Source organism: Papio anubis, chromosome 1 (assembly GCF_008728515.1).
Source record: "Papio anubis isolate 15944 chromosome 1, Panubis1.0, whole genome shotgun sequence".
Classification (NCBI taxonomy): Eukaryota; Metazoa; Chordata; class Mammalia; order Primates; family Cercopithecidae; genus Papio; species Papio anubis.
This window is the reverse complement of record NC_044976.1, coordinates 133,358,496-133,376,934: the sequence shown is the minus strand read 5'-3', so window position 1 is coordinate 133,376,934 and position 18,439 is coordinate 133,358,496. Positions and strand designations below refer to the sequence as shown.

Below are 18,439 nucleotides of genomic sequence, written 5' to 3'. Positions count from 1 at the left end.
ACTGCCAGACTACTTTGTGGCGCTGGGAAGCCTGTTTCAAAGTGCCGGGCACATGGGCCACCCCTGTCTGCGACTGCTCAGTAAGCTGACTTCCAGGGCAGAGTGCCCTCTTTGAACTTTAGGCTGGGGTTTCCCAGTATTGATTTCACTTAGGCTGAATTAACAATGCACATGCCTGGCTGCGCTTCTCACACACAACTAGCTAGTCATCTACCCTAACAGAAGATAGGGTGAATTAACAACATACATCACTAGCCAGCCTTTTAACTGAATGGGAGATTGGGTATGTTAACACATACAATGACGTGGACTTCTAACTGGAGATGGGCCAACATCACAGCTACATATGTGTGTGCACATGGGCACACATGCACGTGCGCACATACACACACACACACACCCCTAGCCAGCCTTCTAACCTAATGGGAGATAGCCCAAGTTAACAAGATATACAACTAGCCAGCTTTCTAAATTAACAGGAGGTAGGCTGAGTTAACACACACAAGTAGCTGGACTTTGTTTTGTTTTGTTTTGTTTTTTGGTTTTGAGACTGAGTCTCGCTCTGTTGCCCATGCTGGAGTGCAGTGGCATGATCTTGGCTCACTTCAACGTCTGTCTCCTGGGTTCAGGCAGTTCTCCTGCCTCAGCCTCCCAAGTAGCTGGGATTACGGGCATGTGCCACCACACCTGGCTAATTTTTGTCTTTTTAGTAGAGATGGGGTTTCACCATGTTGGCCAGGCAGGTCTGGAACTCCTGACCTCAGGTGATCCACCCGCCTTGGCCTCCCAAAGTGCTGGGATTACAGACCTGAGCTGCCACGCTGGTGAAGTAGCTGGACTTCTAACTGAAAACAGGCCAAGATAACACATACTACTTGCTGGCCTTAACAGGCTGTCTAGGTAGAAGACTAGCTGGACTGGTAACCTCACTGGAAATAAGCTGTGTGTACACACACACACACACACACACGCAGGACTTGTAACAATTTGAAAGAGGCTGAGCTGAGAACACACAAGACCAGCCAGCCTTCCAACCTAACTGTAGATAGGCTGAGTTGACACAACTAGCTGGGGTTGCTTACCTAACTGGAGATAGGCCAGTTACGCTACCCTCAACACCCGGTCCCCAAACAGACCAACCATGATTCTTATCTAAAGGGATAGACCAAGTTAGCACCACACATGACTAGCTGGACTTGTAACTGGAGACAGGCTGGGAGGTAACGCGCATGAGTAGCTGGCCTCCTAACTGGACAGGGTGAACACAGGATTCGCCAGCCTCCCACCCTAATCAGAATTAGGTAAGCCAGCACCGGCCAGCGGAAGGAACCCCCAAAACCCAAGAGCCTGGCTTGCTACAGCAACTCTTCCGACCAGGTGGGTGGCTCTTAAAAGAGCCTTTGGGGTGAACGTTGCGCAACCTCTCAGGTGGCGAGATGGCCCTCCTAGGCCTGCTCCCCACGGATACGGCGTGCCAGCTGGATGTCCTTGGGCATGATGGTGACCCGTTTGGCGTGGATGGCACACAGGTTGGTGTCCTCGAACAGCCCAACCAGGTAAGACTCGCATGCCTCCTGCAGCGCCATCACGGCCGAGCTCTGGAAGCGCAGGTCGGTCTTAAAGTCCTGAGCGATCTCGTGCACCAGCCGCTGGAAGGGCAGCTTGCGGATTAGCAGCTCAGTGGACTTCTGGTAGCGGCGGATCTCGCGAAGCGCCACCGTGCCAGGTCGGTAGCGGTGCGGCTTCTTCACGCCGCCAGTGGTGGGTGCGCTCTTGCGAGCCACCTTAGTGGCCAGCTGCTTGCGTGGCGCCTTGCCACCCGTCGACTTGCGCGCAGTCTGCTTGGTTCGGGCCATGAATTTGAAACTGTTGTCTCTGCTGTGTCCTCTGACCAGACCTCAGCTGATTGCCCGCTTTTATAGAGCTTGCCGCGTTTTCATTGGCTGGCCTCAGGTGGCGTGATGGCCCTCTACTCTCTGATTGGTCCACAGGGCACGCCACTCGGCCGCCTCTCCCTTATATTAGTGCTTGTTGGTCGTGGCCACCAGAGCTAGCACCAGCATTGTGAAGGGTTGATGCGGGTAGGCCACGGCGGTGGAGATCATCTCTCTCCAGCACAAGCTTCCTCGTGTCTCCTCAGCAATCCTCTTCTCCCTTCCTCATGACTTGGGTGGGAAGAGCCTTCCAAAAGCCAGCATGCGGCATTCCACTTTTTTTAAAAATTAATTTTTAGGCCGGGCGCGGTGGCTCAAGCCTGTAATCCCAGCACTTTGGGAGGCCGAGGCGGGTGGATCACGAGGTCAGGAGATCGAGACCATCCTGGCTAACATGGTGAAACCCCGTCTCTACTAAAAATACAAAAAACTAGCCGGGCGTGGTGGCGGGCGCCTGTAGTCCCAGCTACTCGGAGGCTGAGGCGGGAGAATGGTGAACCCGGGAGGCGGAGCTTGCAGTGAGCCGAGATCGCGCCACTGCACTCCAGCCTGGGCGACACAGCGAGACTCCGTCTCAAAAAAAAAAAAAAAAAATTAATTTTTAAAAACTTTTTTGAGATGGAGTTTAACTCTTGTTGCTTTGGGCTGGGGTGCTCAGCCTTGATCTCACTCCCTCAGGATTCCAGCTTCTACCTCAGCCTACCAAAGTAGCTGGGATTACAGGGATGATATCCACCACCACAAAGATGGGATTTCCACCATAGCCAGCCAGAGCTAGTCTCAAACTCCCCAGCCTCAGTGATCCACCACCTGCCTTCAAGTCTGGATGCAAGCACTCAAAACCCTGAAGCCAGCTAGCACATTCCCTGCTTTTTTTTGGGGCCGGAGTCTGCATCTGGCCCTTGGGCTGGATTGCGGTGGGCAGTCGGCTCACTGGGCTCCGCCTCCAGGGTTCACGCAATTCTCCTGCCTCAGCCTCCCAAATAGCTGGGACTACAGGCGCCCGCCACCACACCTGGCTAATTTTGTTTTGTATTTTTAGTAGAGACAGGGTTTCACCATGTTAGCCAGGATGATCTCGATCTCCTGACCTCGTGATCCACCTGCCTCAGCCTCCCAAAATGCTGGGATTACAGGCGTGAGCCACCGCGCCCAGCCGGCATTCCACTTTTACACAGTGATACAGCTCTGGGATCCAGCCAGAGTTAAAGGAATCTTCCACTTTTTATGACCTGCAAAGAACTCCCTTTGCTGTATGGCTCAGATGAGCCTTAGGATGCTGAAGAAGGTAAAGATATGCCTTTCTGGCATATTAACTCTTTTGAGATAAAGGCACTTAAAAAAAATAAAAATAAAAATAAAAAAAGAGGCAGGTGTAGGAAGATCATTCTGAATTTCTTGTTGTTTCTTAAAGGCAAGAAATAGAATTCCCCTATGAAAGATGTTCTCCTTATAGTAAAAGGAAGGGAACGTTCTTATCATCAAGGACCAGAAGGTGGAAGCTTCCAAATCTCCTCCAACTCTGAAGCTGAAATTTGATCCCTAAAGTTGGAGCCGGGGCTCAGTGGGAGGTGTGTGGGTCCTGGAGGTGTCACCCTCTGAATAGAGTCCTGCCCTCCTTTAGGGTGAGTTCTCACTCTGTTGGTTCCCTGAAGAGCTGGTTGTTGAAAAGAGCCTGGCACTCCCCTCCCCTCTCTCTCTGGCTTCCTCTCTTGTGCAGTCCTGTGACCTCTGCACACACATGGGTTCCCCTTCACCTTCCACCATGAGCAGAAGCAGCCAGAGGCCCTCACCAGAAGCAGAAGTGGGCCCTATACTTGCTTCCTTCCATTCTCCCTCCCTCCCTTCCTTTCTCTCTCCCTCCCTCCCTCCTTCGCTCCCTTTCTTCCTTCCTTCCTTTCTTTTTATCTTCTTCCCTCCCCTCCCCTCCTCTCCTTCTTTTTTCAGTCTTGCTCTGTTGCCCAGGCCCCTCCTACCTCAGCCTCCCAAGTAGCTGGGACCACATCCAGCTAATTTTTAAATTTTTTGTAGAGATGGGCTGTCATTATGTTGACCAAGCTGGTCTTGAATTCCTGAGTTCAACTGATCCCCCGACCTTGGCCTCCCAAAGTGCTAGGATTACAGGCTTGAGCCACCATGCTGGGCCACCGTGCTTTTTTTGTTTTTTTGACCTGAGTCTCACCCTGTTGCCCAGGCTGGAGTGCAGTGGCGTGATCTCAGCCCACTGCAACGTCCGCCTCCCGGGAAGTTCAAGCAACTCTCCTGCCTCAGCCTCCCGAGTAGCTGGGATTACAGGCGTGAGCCACTGCACCCAGCCACCGTGCTTCTTGTACAGCCTGGGAAACCATAAGCCAATACCTTTTTTTTTTCCCAATAAATCATCCAGCCTCAGGTATTCCTTTAACAACACGAAACAGACTAAGACAGAAGCCAAGAGAAATCTATACAAACAAACTTTATTAAACTAACCCTTATCCTCCTAGTTGTTGCCACAGTTACTACTCTTTGTTCAACCTAGTGTGTAAGCATTTTGACCTAGTCATTTCTTCACCCCATTGACTATCCTCACCCAAGCCCCGTGGCCTTATCAAATCTCACAACTTACTAGTGTTTGTCCACCTCTGTATATAAGTGACCCTAACTGCATCTTTGCATCTTCATTTCCTTATGAGGGCTCCTGTGTCACATTAAATTTGTATTAAATAACTGTATGTTTTTCTCCTGCTCATCTCTCTAATGTCAGTCTAATTCTTGGGCCCAGCCTGGACCCTAAGATAAGGGAGGTAGAATTCTGCCTCCCCTACAGCGCCCCTTGTTGATGCATGATAGGCCCACTGTCTTGGTCTGTTTTGCATTGCTGTAAAGGAATACCAGAGGCTGGGTTATTTATCAAAACATTTTTTAGCTTATGGTTCTGCAGGCTCTATAAGAAGCAAGGCTCCAGCATCTGCTTCTGATGCGGCCCTCAGGAATCCTCCACTCATGATGGAAGATGAAGGGGAGCCCCTGTGTGCAGAGGTCACAGGGAAAGAGAGAGGAGGAGGTACTGGGCTCTTTTTAACAACCAGCTTTGGCAGGAACTAATAGAGCAAGAACTCCACTCCCCACGAGGGAGGGCAGGAGTCTATTCATGAAGGATCTGCCCCCAGGACCTAAGCACCTCCCACCAGGTTGCACCTCCAACACTGGAGATTAAATTTCAACATGAGAATTAATGAGACAAATACCTTATTCAAACTATAGCACCCACTACATTGCCATCTTTGTCTTATCAATTACTACCTGAACCCCTTGTCCCCATGGGTCAATCCACACAAGGTGCTTGTTTGCCCAGCCTTGGTTCAGCTTCTCCCCTCCCCCAGGGCCCTGATGTTTGGCCCCTCCTGGAGCAGGCCAGGCTCAGGGTAAAGTATCCTCAATCTCTTGTCCCCTCAGCCACCTTTCACCCCACTTCCCCAAAGCTGGTTCTTTCCAGCCTCATTCATTCCTCCCTATATGAGAAAACTCCTCTGCGTCACCTTTGAGAGCTTGCAGACCTTAAGGTCAATGCTTTCTCCCTATTGCAGTATTCTGGTGTCTCCTGTTGCGATATCCTTTTGCATAAAGATCTCTGCTTACTAAGTCTGGATTGGTTTTTTTATTGGACAGTGGTTTTTACACAGAAGGCCTGCTGCTCTCTGCTCATCGGGTCTGGTTGGCTGGTCAGACATGTGGAAGGACCCTAGGACCATCCACCTGTGAAGTCCACCCAGGCTCACCCCTGGTGTAAACGATGTGGGGTCTGTCCTGGCCAGACCAGATGCTGCTCAACCATTTAACTGCCTGTGAGGATTTGGACACGTTCGATCTTCCTGGAGCTGTCTCTCACTCGAGAGGGGCAGCCTTGGGACTCTCCAGGTGTCCTTAGGGCTAATGGGGCTGATGATGGGCGGATGATGGATTACCAGCAGCTGCTGCGACCTCCCCAGGAGCACCTGCAGCGACCTCCCCAGGAGCACCTGCAAAGCAGCCCTTTCTGCCTCATGACTCTGCCCAGGCCTCTCTGCGGAGTGTGGCACAGGCTTGGCCAGTTCTCTGAGTGCATCCAAGAGGCTCATAGGTTTTGGGCATATGTCTGCGACCTCACTTTTCCAGTCATAAGGGCTTTTGCCTTTAGATTCTCAGGGGCTTTGAGCCCCCAAACCACCCAGACATAGCACAGGATGCCACCTGGTTCTATGTGTCTGAGCAAACAAATGCACACTCACACGAAGCACAGAATGCAGGGCTGCCTAAATGCGGACCCACCCACCCCTGGCAAGGCTTGAGAACAGCCTCTATATTACATGTAAAAGCACTTTTTAGATGATCAGCTGAACAGTTCATTTTCTTTATCTCCAATCATTGTGTTCTATGTTGTTAAAACCCCCAGAAGGACCAAGACCCAGAGAAAAATGTCCCCTGAAAACTTCCCAAGAGGAGAGATTTCCTCTGCAAACTGAAGAAAGTGTGAGATATAAACATTCCTCCCAAGGAACTGGTCTGTCAAGGCCTCACGCATTCGGTAAATCAGTGTGTGTTCTCTGTCTCCTCATTCTCTCTGCTCATGGTTTTGTATGTACAACTGAGGCAATAATGGGCCTTGTGTCCTCTTGTTAAAGTTCTTTGAGATTTGGGGGTCCTACATGGTTGGTCATGTTGCATCATCTCTAGGAGCACTCCTATCAGCAAACAACATGCTATCGCTTGTCCACTTTATCAATTGGCATTTCTCCTTAGTCTGGGCAGCAGCAAGGCTGAAACCATCTGAACTTTCACAAACTCACTGTAAGCGCAGAGAGGGGGTCTTACAGGAACAGGCACTCCTTCTAGGTCGAGGGTAAAAAGTGCACAAAGCAATGGTGAGCTCTGTCCTCCAAAGACTCTTGTAAAGCCAGTGTGCACTAGGGTTTCCCACTGTTTGTTAGAAAGAATGCCTTCTCTCTCCATCCAATATGCCCTTCCATCTGGCACCCCACTTCTCCGGCCCACTCTGCAGGAAACTCCATCAGTAGGAAGCATTTTATTGAGTTCTGTACTTCAAATATGCTATGGAAGCAGCCACATTCCTTGTTGATGATAGTCAGGGTTAGTTTCAAAGGGTTCTAGTTGGCACAGGGATTTCTGAATCTACAAGACAAAAATGTGGAGAGAAAATAAGTTAGTATGAAAAAACAAGGGGAATAGCTGACAATACCAGCTCCTAGTGTGACTGTTGATTTTGTGCACTCGGGCCGACCCCCTCCTCCTCCTTAATGGTATAATAAACATGGTAACTACGATGGGATTCTTGATAGAAAGGAGGAAATGCAGATGAGGAATTTCATTCTTTCTGAAAGTCTGAACTATTGACACAGAGTATGCAATCTTATGTTCTCTCTTGAGTCTTAGAAATCCCAGAAAGGCTATTTGATAGAAATCAGCATCCTCACCTGGAACTGGACTAAATGGATACAGCCTGGATGAGTACAGCAAGGTAAAAGGGATGAAGTGCTCATCTCTTTTTCATGTCAGGGGAGTGCTGAAGCTCTCATATAGTAACTTTCTCCTTCTTTACACAGATTATGTGTATTTAGTAGTAACTGTGCACCATCAATTCATAATACCAACAAAAACATTGTCTAGACAGGGCTTCAGATATGCCCTGTCTATTCTTACGAATTCCAGAAGCCAACTGGGCGTGGTGGCTCACACCTGTAATTCCAGCACTTTGGGAGGCCGAGGAGGGTGGATCACGAGGTCAGGAGTTCAAGACCAGCCTGGCCAACATAGTGAAACCCAGTCTCTAGTAAAAATACCAAACTTAGCTGGGCATGGTGGCATGTACCTGTAATCCCAACTACTCAGGAAGCTGAGACAGGAGAATTGCTTAAACCCAGGAGGCGGAGGTCACAGTGAGCAGAGATAACGCCACTGCACTCCAGCCTGGGCGACAGAGCAAGACTCCGTGTCAAAAAAAAAAAAAAGAATTCCAGAAGCCTCTATTAACCCAAACTATTCTGGCTACCTCTAAAACAGACTTTGCGTTCATTTTCTATTGTTGCCATAACATGTTACCACAAATATAGTGGGTTAAACCAAAGCCCATTTATTGTCATACAGCCCTGGAGGTGGAAAGTCCAGATCACCCTGTGGGCAGTACTGGTACCCTCTGAGGCCTCTCTCCTTAGCTTGCAGGTGGCCATCTTCTCTCTGTGGCTCCTCACATTGTCTTCCTTCTGAGCGTGTCTCTGCATCCAAATTTCCCTTTTATCAGGACACCAGTCCCACTGAATTAGGACCTACCCTAATGACCTCCTTTCAGCTACCTCTGTGAACACCCTATCTCTAAATAAGGTCACATTCTGAGGTGCTGGGGGCCAGGACATATTTATTTCCAATATTCATGTAAATTTTGTGGTGTGACATAATTCAGCCTATAGCACACAGTCACTATAGATGTGAGATCTCATAGAATCACCACAAACAGCAAAATTGACCCCTGATCACAGTTGTCAAACAAACCTAGCCATGGACCTTTGAGGGAATCCCCCTGCGGTCAGCTGCCTCTAAGATGCCGGAAGGATTCCTGCCTCCTGGTGTTAGTGCCTGTGGGCGGTCCACACCCCTCGACTTACTGACTGGTTTAAATAAGTGGGTTCTGGCAGTAGTGATGACACTTGTGGGATTAGGTTATAGAAAGACCTTGGCTTCTCACGGGGGGTTCCCTCCCTCTCTCCCTGGGTGGCTCCGTCTGGGGAAGCTGGCAGCCAGGCTGTGTGTAGCCCAGAACAGAAACCCACAGGAATGAGTCTAAAAGTGGACCTTGGCCGGGCCCGGTGGCTCATGCCTGTAATCCCAGCACTTTGGGAAGCCAAGGCAGGTGGATCACCTGAGGTCAGGAGTTTGAGACCAGCCTGGCCAACATGGTGAAACCCCATCTCTACTAAAAATACAAAAATTAGCTGGGCGTGGTGACATGTCTGTAATCTCAGCTACTTGAGAGGCTGAGGCAGAAGAATCGCTTAAACTTGGGAGGCCGAGGTTGCAGTGAGCCGAGATCATGCCACTGCTCTCCAGCCTGGGCGACAGACTGGGGTCTCCATCTCAAAACACAAATTAAATAAAGTAAAAAATAAATAAATAAATAAATAAAACTGGATCTTGAAGCCGCTGACAGTCACAGGCCAGACGCTGGGGGCAGGTTCTGCCCCAGTCAGGTCTGAGATGACTCCAGCCCTGGACAGCACTGATGGCAGCCTTCTGACAGCCCCTGGGCCACAGGCCCCACCTAGGCAGCACTGCAATTCCTGACTGCCACACAGACACTGTGGGATAATACATATACGTTGTCTGGAGCTGCTAAGTTTTGGGGGTAATTTCTTAGGCAAATGTTACCTCCTTTCTAGACCAGGTCAGCCATATGTTGGATTTCTATTTGGTTAAAACCGCGAGTCACTTTGTAAATATCAAAATCTGCCTTATGTACCCTTTGGCCCCTAAATCAAGCCGTTAAGCAATGAGAACCTGAAACTTCAAGGAGTTTTATAGCCAGTGAATAAAAAAGAGTTCCTTTTAGGATAGTGGGAATAATAAAACAATGTCAGCTTTTTATTATAGACTTCTAAATTATCTCTAGTGTGCTAAATCAGGGACTTGGATTCCCACATTAGCCAGGATTTAGGGATGAACTGCCAACAAACAACCCCACAACCGCAAATTGGCCTTTCCTGCCTGTGGGTCAGTGAGTGGCAACAGGGCCCCCAAATGAAAGGGGGGTGCTCAGGTGCAATTAGTGCACCTCTCATTTGGGGATTCTTAGTTTAGGAGTGAGGGAATGCTACTCATCTCATTGAAAGAGGTGGGGAGTCAGCATTAGCTGGACCATATTAAATCTAAAGGAGCCCAAATCTTTGTCACAATAATTCATTATTCTTCATTCCACACTTAACGTACGTTGCTCTTGAAAGATAGAATATCCTCTCCAAAGGATGCTACCCTTTCCCCAAAGGATGCCACACCCTTCCCAAATGATGCCACACCTCTCCAAAGGATGCCACACCCTCCCCAAAGGATGCCACACCCTCCCCAAAGGATGCCACCCCTTCCCAAATGATGCCACCCCTCCCCAAAGGATGCTACCCCTCCCCAAAGGATGCCACCCCTCCCCAAAGGATGCCACACTCTTCCCAAATGATGCCACACCCTCTCCAAAGGATGCCACACCCTCCCCAAAGGATGCCACCCCTCCCCAAAGGATGCCACACCCTCTTCAAAGGATGCCACCCCTCCCCAAACAATGTCACCTCTCCTCAAAAATGCCACACCTTCTCCAAAGGATGCTACCCCTCCTCAAATGATGCTATCCCCTCTCCAAAGGATGCCAACCCTCCTCAAACGATGCCACCCCATCTCCAAAGGATGCCACCCCTCCCGAAATGATGCCACCCCCTCCAAAGGATGCCCCCTCCTCTCCAAAGGGTGCCATTCGCTCCCCAAATGATACCACCCCCCTCCAAAGGATGGCACCTCCTCTGTAGAGTGTGCCATCCCCTCCCCAAAGGATGCCACCCCACCAAAGGATGCCACCCCTTCCCAAATGATGCCACACCCTCTCCAAAGGATGCCACCCCATTTCTAAAAGGTGCCACCCTCCTCAAGGGATGCCACCCTTTCCCCAAAGGATGTCACTTTGGCACAAGGATTATTTGGAGCTGAAGGCCAATAATAATCTGTTGTAGAGAAACAACAGATGCAAAAAAGCTTTCTGCTCACCCCTATTTTCCTAAAAACAGGACAAAATGGACAAAGTTGTCTTTGTCTCTCTACCAAGAAGGAATCAATTTAATCATGTAAGATGACTTTAGACCCTTATCAGCCAGGAGACAGCACCAGTGAAATCTGCATGCCAGGCCTTACTCGCCGGCCCTCTCCACCGCTGCTTCCCGTAACTCCCCTCCTCTGCATCTTTCACTCTTTGCCTTAGCTGAAGGTGCTACACAGGCCGGAGTTCTCTAGCTGAACTAAGGAAACGTCCTGCAGCAACAGTATTTGTTAGAATGTTGGGGTGCTCAGGCCTCCGAAACAGAACCTCTCTCTCTGATCTTTTCCCACCCTGCTTTTACCTACTCCTTTTGCTCCCCATGCAGGCCACAGAAACGAAAACTGTAATCTTTCCCCACCTTTCTGTCTTGGACCTGGCCATAAGGACATTTTCTGACTTCCCTTTTTTGACTGTGAGTCATAAGACTCCCAGTTCAGAGAGGGTCCTGCCCCATACCCAGGAGGAAGGATGCTGCCCAGAGAGGCCAAGAAGAGTCTGAATACATGGGGTCTGCTGGGGTTCCCCGCTCAGTCTGTTGGGGTTACATCACACACTTTCTGTCCGGTCACATTTCTACACAGCTGTCTTCTATCATGTCCATCCAATGAGGTCTTCATAAAAGGCCCAAGGGGATGGGTTTTGGGGGCTTCTGGAGGGCTCAGCACGTGGGGGCTTGCAGGAAGGGTGAGGGAGAATTCATTTGCAGGCTGGGAGGGTGGCGCAGCCCAACTCCCCTGGGTCAGAAGGTCCTGTGCTTGGACCTTGCAGACCTCTCCCTCTGCATCCCTTCATCTGGTTATTTGTAGCCTTAAGCTATTCTTTAAATAAACAGGTAAATGTAAGTAAGTGTTTCTCTAGTTTTATGAGCCGCTCTAACAAATTAATCAAGCTTAAAGAGGGGGTCATGGGAACCCCAACTTACAGCTCATCAGAAGTTCTGGAGGCTTGGACTTGCCCATGGTGTCCATGGAGGCAGCCTCGGGGACTGAGCCCTCAACCTATGGGATCTGACGCAATCTCCAGGTAGATACTGTCTGAATTTGTTTATTTATTTAGTTTTTTTTTATTGTTATGATTATTTTGAGATGGGGTCTTGCTCTGTTGCTGAGGCTGGAGAGCAGTGGTGATACCCTAGCTCACTGCAGCCTGGAACTCCTGGGCTCAAGTGATCCTACTTCAGCCTCCTGAGTAGCTGGGACTACAGGCGTGCACCACCATGCTCACCTACTTATTTTATTCTTGTAGAGACAGAGTCTTGCTATGTTGCCCAGACTGGTCTCCAATTCCTGGGCTCAAGCAATTCCCTCCCACCTCTGCCTCCCAAAGCTGGGATTACCAAGGCATGAGCCACTGTGCCTGGCTGGAGTCAGAATTAAATTGGATTCAAGGACACCTAACTGGTGCCCACTACAATGTTGGTTGGTTGCTTGCTTGCTGATAGGGAGAAATCCTTACATGTTTGGTCACAGATGTCTTCTGTGTTCATTGTTGTGTTGTGAGATCAGAGGAAAAACAGTTGTTTTTTTTCTGCATCAGAGGACACAAATATTCAGACCATAGCAGCTGTGGCAGGAATTTGGCACTCTATTCCAGCCAATGCCTGAAGACTGGTCCAGGCTCTTCCTTTCCTAGAGCATTTACTGAAACCAGCTCACAACTGGGAATGCTTCCTCTGGCGCTTTGAGATGTCCATGTATCTCCTACAATCCAGCAGTGGCTCCTCAAGAGCCATTCCTTTGAAACCAGGAGGGAGAAGGCCTCAGTCTCTGCTAGAAGGTAGAATCCTGACTTTGGGCCTAGCTGGTTAGCAGACGCAGATGGTCTCATCTGATTGGCACAGAGCCCTTGCTCACCCCATCTCCTTCCCTTTAAGACACCCCACTACCCCTGCACAAATTAGAATGGAGGCGGCTCTGTACTGACTGCAGCTGGCACTGAATGGAAATCTGTTTTAACTGCTTTAATGTCCAGCTTTATCTTTGCGTTAACTGAAAAAAGCACAGGATCTATAAATTGGAAATGCAGATTTCATTTCTTGTAAAGGGTTACAGCCTGCAAGGTGGCCATCCCTCGGGCAGGGAAGCGTAGCCTCAGCCAAACCCAACCAAGCCCAGGCACTTTGGGGGAGGGAGGAGTTGGGGCAGGAGCTCTGTGCTTGTTTGGCTTTGCCAAACACACATATTCCACAGCCTATGGGAAGGCTATGGAGATCGTGAGGGCGGCCCTCACATATGTTCACAGAACACACATGCACATGACATGTGATGCATGCTTATCTTGGGTTGGAGGCTTCACATGTAAATGTATTCCAATTAGGTCTTTCAAAGACTCAAAGGTGCTCAAGTGCACAGCCTCTGTAAACTGGCCAGGACTAGCCCAAGGTTGTGGTCTCTCATCAGGAGAAAGCTCTTGAAGTCGTGTCTTGTCCAGTGAATGCTGCCGTCATGGCTGGTGGAGCAGGGGGTCAGAGAGTCAGCCACTGTGAGCTGGGTAAGCTACAATTGTCTTAATATTGCTTAGCTGGAGGCTGGTGGTTCTTTAGCTGCTGGAGTACAAGAAAACCCTTGCAGCAGTGAGAACATGGTTTATTCTTTAAGTGTAGGGTGCTGACTTAACCCTTAGGTCTTGTTTACAATTTGGCAACTTATTGCCACAAAGACTCCATCCTGTGTCTATGTTTTTAAAAAAAATTCTCTTAATCTCACCTGGACTGTCTCTATGTTAACATGAATGCTGTCAGTTGTGTCTAAACCTCAACAGAAAGGGGTATAATGAGATGTGTCTGACTCCCATCCTATCATGGCCAGAAACTCAGTTTTTAAGGTTCTATGGGGTCCCTTTTACCAATAGAGTGTCTGTGCAGTTGGTTGGGGGTGCTTAGGATTTTATTTTTAGTTTACAGTCTTTAAATCAGGAGACACAGACCGACTGGCCTATTTGTAGATATGCCAATTAGCATCCAGTGAAGGCTGGCCCTGGGTTTATGTGAAATGAGGAGGGTGAAACCCCAACCTGCAAGACCTTGGGCCCAAACTGCAGTAGCAACAATGCCAAAGTTGCAGCATTTTTCATAAAACAACTCTCACGTATTATTTTCCTTGAATTGCTTGTCATAGCAAGTGCGGAAGATTCACCAGAACCATCAGGCAGAACCACACATTTGTTTTCAGAAATGTCTTTCCTTTCTTTCCACAACGTTGCTTTGGCCTAAATGTTTGTGTCAGAGAGATGTGAACCAGAGCAACTCCGTCTTGAATAGGGGCTGGGTAAAATAAGGCTGAGACCTGCTGGGCTGCATTCCCAGGAGATTAAGGAGGTTAAGGCATTCTAATTCACAGGATGCGATAGGAGGTTAGCACGAGATACAGGTCATAAAGATGCTGCTGATAAAACGGGTTGCAGTAGAGAAGCCACCCCAAACCCACCAAAACCAAGATAGCGATGGGAGTGACCTCTGGTCATCCTCACTGCTACACTCCCATCAGTGCTATGACAGTTTATAAATGCCATGGCAACATCTGGAAGGTACCCTATATGGTCTAAAAAGGGGAACAACCCTCAGCTCTGGGAAGTGCCCACACCTTTCCTGGGAAACTCATGAATAATCCCCACCTTATTTAGCATATAATCAAGAAATAAACATAAAAGTGGGCAACCAGCAGACCATGCCGCTGCTCTGCCTATAAATTAGTCATTTTTTAATTCCTTTACTTTCTTAATAAATGTGCTTTCACTTTACTCTATGGATTTGCCTCAAATTCTTTCTTGCACCAGATCCAGTAACCCTTTTTTGGGGTTTGGATTGGGACCCCTTTCCTGTAACATTTGTGTCCCCAGCCCAAACTTATCTGTGGAAGCTCCAACCCTCAATGTGAGGATGGCATAGGAGGTTGGGCCTTCCGTCATCAGGGTGGAGCCCTCATTGATGGGATTAGGGCCCCTGTAAAAGGGACCCCAGAGAGCTGCCTTACCCCTTCCATCACATGAGGTTGCAACCACAAGCCTGCCCTCTACAGCCCAGAAGAGGACCTTCACCAGACCCCAGCCCTGCTGACACCTTCGTCTTGAACTTTCAGCCTTCAGACTGTGAGCAAAAATTCTACTGTATACAAATTGCCCAGTCTCTGTTTTGTCATAGCAGCTTGAAGTGACTGAAACAAATGTCCTCACTCGAGGATGAGGCATCAGCATTATCATGGAAGGACTACCAATGATCATGGTGACTTTTTTCTTCTTTATTTCTTTAAACTGACAAAAATTGTACATATGGTATACAAGGTGATGTTTTGAAATATGTATTATATTTGGAATATGGATTGGGGAATGGCTAAATCAAGCTAATTAACAGACACTGCCTCACATATTTATTTGTGGTGACAACACCTAAAATCTGCTCTCTTAGGAATTTTCATGTACTACATTGCTGTGAATTATAGTCACTGTGTTGCACATTAGATATCTTGAACTGACTCCTCCTGTGTTGCTGAAATTGCATGCCCTTTAGTCAGCGTCTCTAGCCCCCAGACCCTGGTGACCATCATTCCACTCTCTGCTTTATGATATCAACCTCTTTAGATTCCACATAGAAGTGAGATTATGCAGTGTTTGTCTTTCTATATCTGGCTAATTTCACTTAACATAATGTTCTCATTTCACCCCTGTTGTCCCAAATGAGGGAATTTCATTATGTTTTAAGGCCGGAATAGTATTTCATTGTGCATATGTACCACATTTTCTTTACCCATTCATCCGACAATGGGTACATAGGTTAGCTCCATGTCTTAGTTATTGTAAATGGTGCTGCAGTGAACATGGTGCAGATCTCTCTTCTGGATACGGATTTTATTTCCTTTAGATATATCCCTAGCAGTGGGGTTGCTGTATCATTTGGGAGTTCTATTTTGAATTTAATAATATTTTCCATAATAACTGTACTATCACGGTGATTTTGAAGATCAATATATCTCCACAGGGTAGACATCTACACCATTATTAAAAAAAGAGAACAGTGGCCAGGCGTGGTGGCTCACGCCTGTAATCCCAGCACTTTGGGAGGTTGAGGCAGGCAGATCACAAGGTCAGGGGTTCGAGACCAGCCCGGCCAACATTGTGAAACCCCATTTCTATTAAAGATACAAAAAATTAGCCAGGCATGGTGACGCAGTGCCTGTAGTCCCAGCTACTTGGGAGGCTGAGGCAGGAGAATCGCTTGAACCCAGGAGGCAGAGGTTGCAGTGAGCCGAGATTGTGCCATTGCACTCCAGCCTGGGAGACAGGGTGAGACTCTGTCTAAAAAAAAAAAAGAGAGAGAGAACAGTGAAAATGAGAGACAAAAGCAGCTGATTCCCAGCTTCAATTTTGTCTATAATACTAATTTTCATGAAGAGCAACATAAACCCCTTGGAGTGCAGTTAAGTCCATATCTGGAATCAAAAAAACCAAAAACTAAAAACAAAACAAAACACCCATGGTAGGTCTGAAATAACTTTTTGCTGTCAGAAAGCAAAGATGAGCCGGGTGCCAGTGGCTCACAACTGTAATCCCAGCACTTTGGGAGGCTGAGGTTAGAGGATGGCTTGAGCCCAGGAGTTCAAGGCCATCCTGGGCAATACAGGGAGACTCCGTCTACAAAACAAAACAAAAAACAAAACAAAAACAAAAACAAACAAAAAAACAAAAACATGCACACACGCGCACACACACACAAAACCAAAACCAATTGGGCGCTGTGGTGCTCACCTGTAGTACCAGCTACTTGGGAGCCTGAGGCCGGAGGATCACTTGAGCCAGGAGTTTTGAGGCCACAGTGAGCCTGATTAGGCGGCAGAGCTAGACCCCGTCTCAGCAAAACAAAAACAAAGCAAAAACAAAAGCAAAGATGCTTCCAACAATCAGGGTGACCCCAAAAAGACAGCAGCGTTTTCAAAATACCTCCCTGGGCCTGCAGTGTGACCATTTGAGCATTAAAAACAACCATACAAATGGTTAATTAGAACATGTCTCATTTATAAAAGGAGGAAAGTTAACATACACGTTTCTAATAATAAGACAACAAAAGTATGCAAATAACATCGTGTTGAATTTTTATTGATTTTGTTTAAAAGGATCGCGTTGACACATATGGGGGTTTTGTTTCTTTAGGTTCATGTCTGTTTATATAAAGTTTAGGTTTGGGTGTGTGTGTGTATCTGTGTAAGCAGGAAAGAGTGAACCAAGTCGAGAACCCGGGACAAATGCACTTGAGAAGGGGCGATGGTCGGGCCAGGCTCGCCCGGGCTGAGTGCTGAGGAGGGGGCACGTCACACCCATGCAAGCCCAGAACAAAGGCGCCTGTTACTCGTCACTCCCCACGCGGGCTGGCTCTGGAAAGCCCAAGGGGAAAAAGCCTCACTTTCAGGAAGAATAAGCCTCAGCCCATGTATCTAGGGAACACGCGATGCTGCGAGAAACCAGTGACTTAACGCGTGTAAAACTAGGAGAGCATCGGAGGTTCTGACCCCGGAGGAGGAGCAGACCCGAGGCAGCTGCAGCGGCAGCGTGCGGAGACTCAGAGGGTGGAATCTGCAACCAACGCAACCTGGCCCAGAGGTTTTGAATTGACCAATTGGGAGACGTCCCCTAGAATGAATAAGGGCCTCAAAGTCTTAGCGTTTTATGCAGAGTAGCAACCACCCAGCCCGGGGAACCTGAGCCTGCACAACCCAGTAGAAAGCAACAGTGACCGTCCCCGGCGCCCGGCATCCCTGCGCCCCGCACTCCTGTATCCTCGGCTCCTCTGCAGCTGTACAGCCTGCACTGCAGCGCTCCGCAGTCCCGCTGTCTGCTGCATCGCGCAGGTCTCCAAGACCGATCCCGGCTTGGAGGGGCTCTGCGGCCCTGGGCCTGTGCGCCTTTGCGGCCGGGCGGGTCATTTTCATGCCTAAGGACCCGCCCCTTGCACGCAACCTCAGGTAGCCAGCCGGAAATGGCGTCCAGGGCTCCAAATGACATCTCTTTTCACATTTCAGCAAAACAGCCGCACCCTTTCTCCCCAGATGGCCTCTGTGACCCTGAAAATGCCCGCTCCCTCCAAGTCCCTGGGCAATTGCTGGAACGCATCTCAGAGCCTGCGCGGGGCGGAGGAGGGGTATGTGCTTGGGCCACTAATTTTATTTTCTTGGAAACTTTTTTCCAGTCCAAACCGGAGTCAGCTCCTCTCACCCTTGTAGAAAAGGATCCCGTGGGGGCGGGGCGGGGTGGGTTGGGGCCCAGCGGGGTGCGGGGGGAGGCGGTCAGCACACCACCCTCCCGCCCTTTGTTTTGCTATTGGAGTTCAATTTCATTCCTTCTCCGTCTTCCATTGACCAGAGAGGAAAGGAATCGTTTGAATTTTGTTTTTAAGTTCATCAAATATCCATTTAGCATCTACTATGTGCCAGGCATAGCTGTTAGTACTTGGGGTGAACCCATCAGATGAAAACATGCCTCCCTGGAGCTTGCAATTAAGTGGAGGAGGCGGTGAGAGTAAACGTGAGGTGATGGCGCAGTGTTGGAGGGGTTTCCACTATAGGCAGAGGGCACCAGGAGGCCGGTGGTCGCGCAGGACAGGGAAGGCTGCAGTTGGAGAGCAAACCTGGAGGAGCAGCCGCCGTAAGGCCCAGAGTGCGAAGACGCCGCCTCTAAGAGCAGTAGAGGGGACCTGGAG

The 18,439-nt window shown here is 48.9% G+C and overlaps 1 protein-coding gene and 1 long non-coding RNA gene across 3 annotated transcripts in view; one reads left to right on the top strand and one right to left on the bottom strand.

The window, feature by feature from the left end:
- The window catches only part of LOC103877447, a 33,913-nt gene extending 15,933 nt beyond the window's left edge, over positions 1-17,980 (top strand). The window contains exon 3 of one of the 2 annotated variants that reach the window (XR_004178208.1): positions 17,763-17,980. This is a non-coding gene — a long non-coding RNA (uncharacterized LOC103877447). Of the gene's footprint in view, positions 1-6,345; positions 6,479-17,762 lie in introns of those variants that run through there. The other variant, XR_002517146.2, reaches the window with a different exon arrangement.
- Positions 1,334-1,897, bottom strand: LOC101020977 (histone H3.1). The gene has a single exon (XM_009185869.4). It carries the CDS (start codon positions 1,854-1,856, stop codon positions 1,446-1,448), a length of 411 nt encoding a protein of 136 aa, XP_009184133.2. The 5' UTR covers positions 1,857-1,897; the 3' UTR covers positions 1,334-1,445.
- Positions 17,981-18,439: the final 459 nt, after the last annotated feature.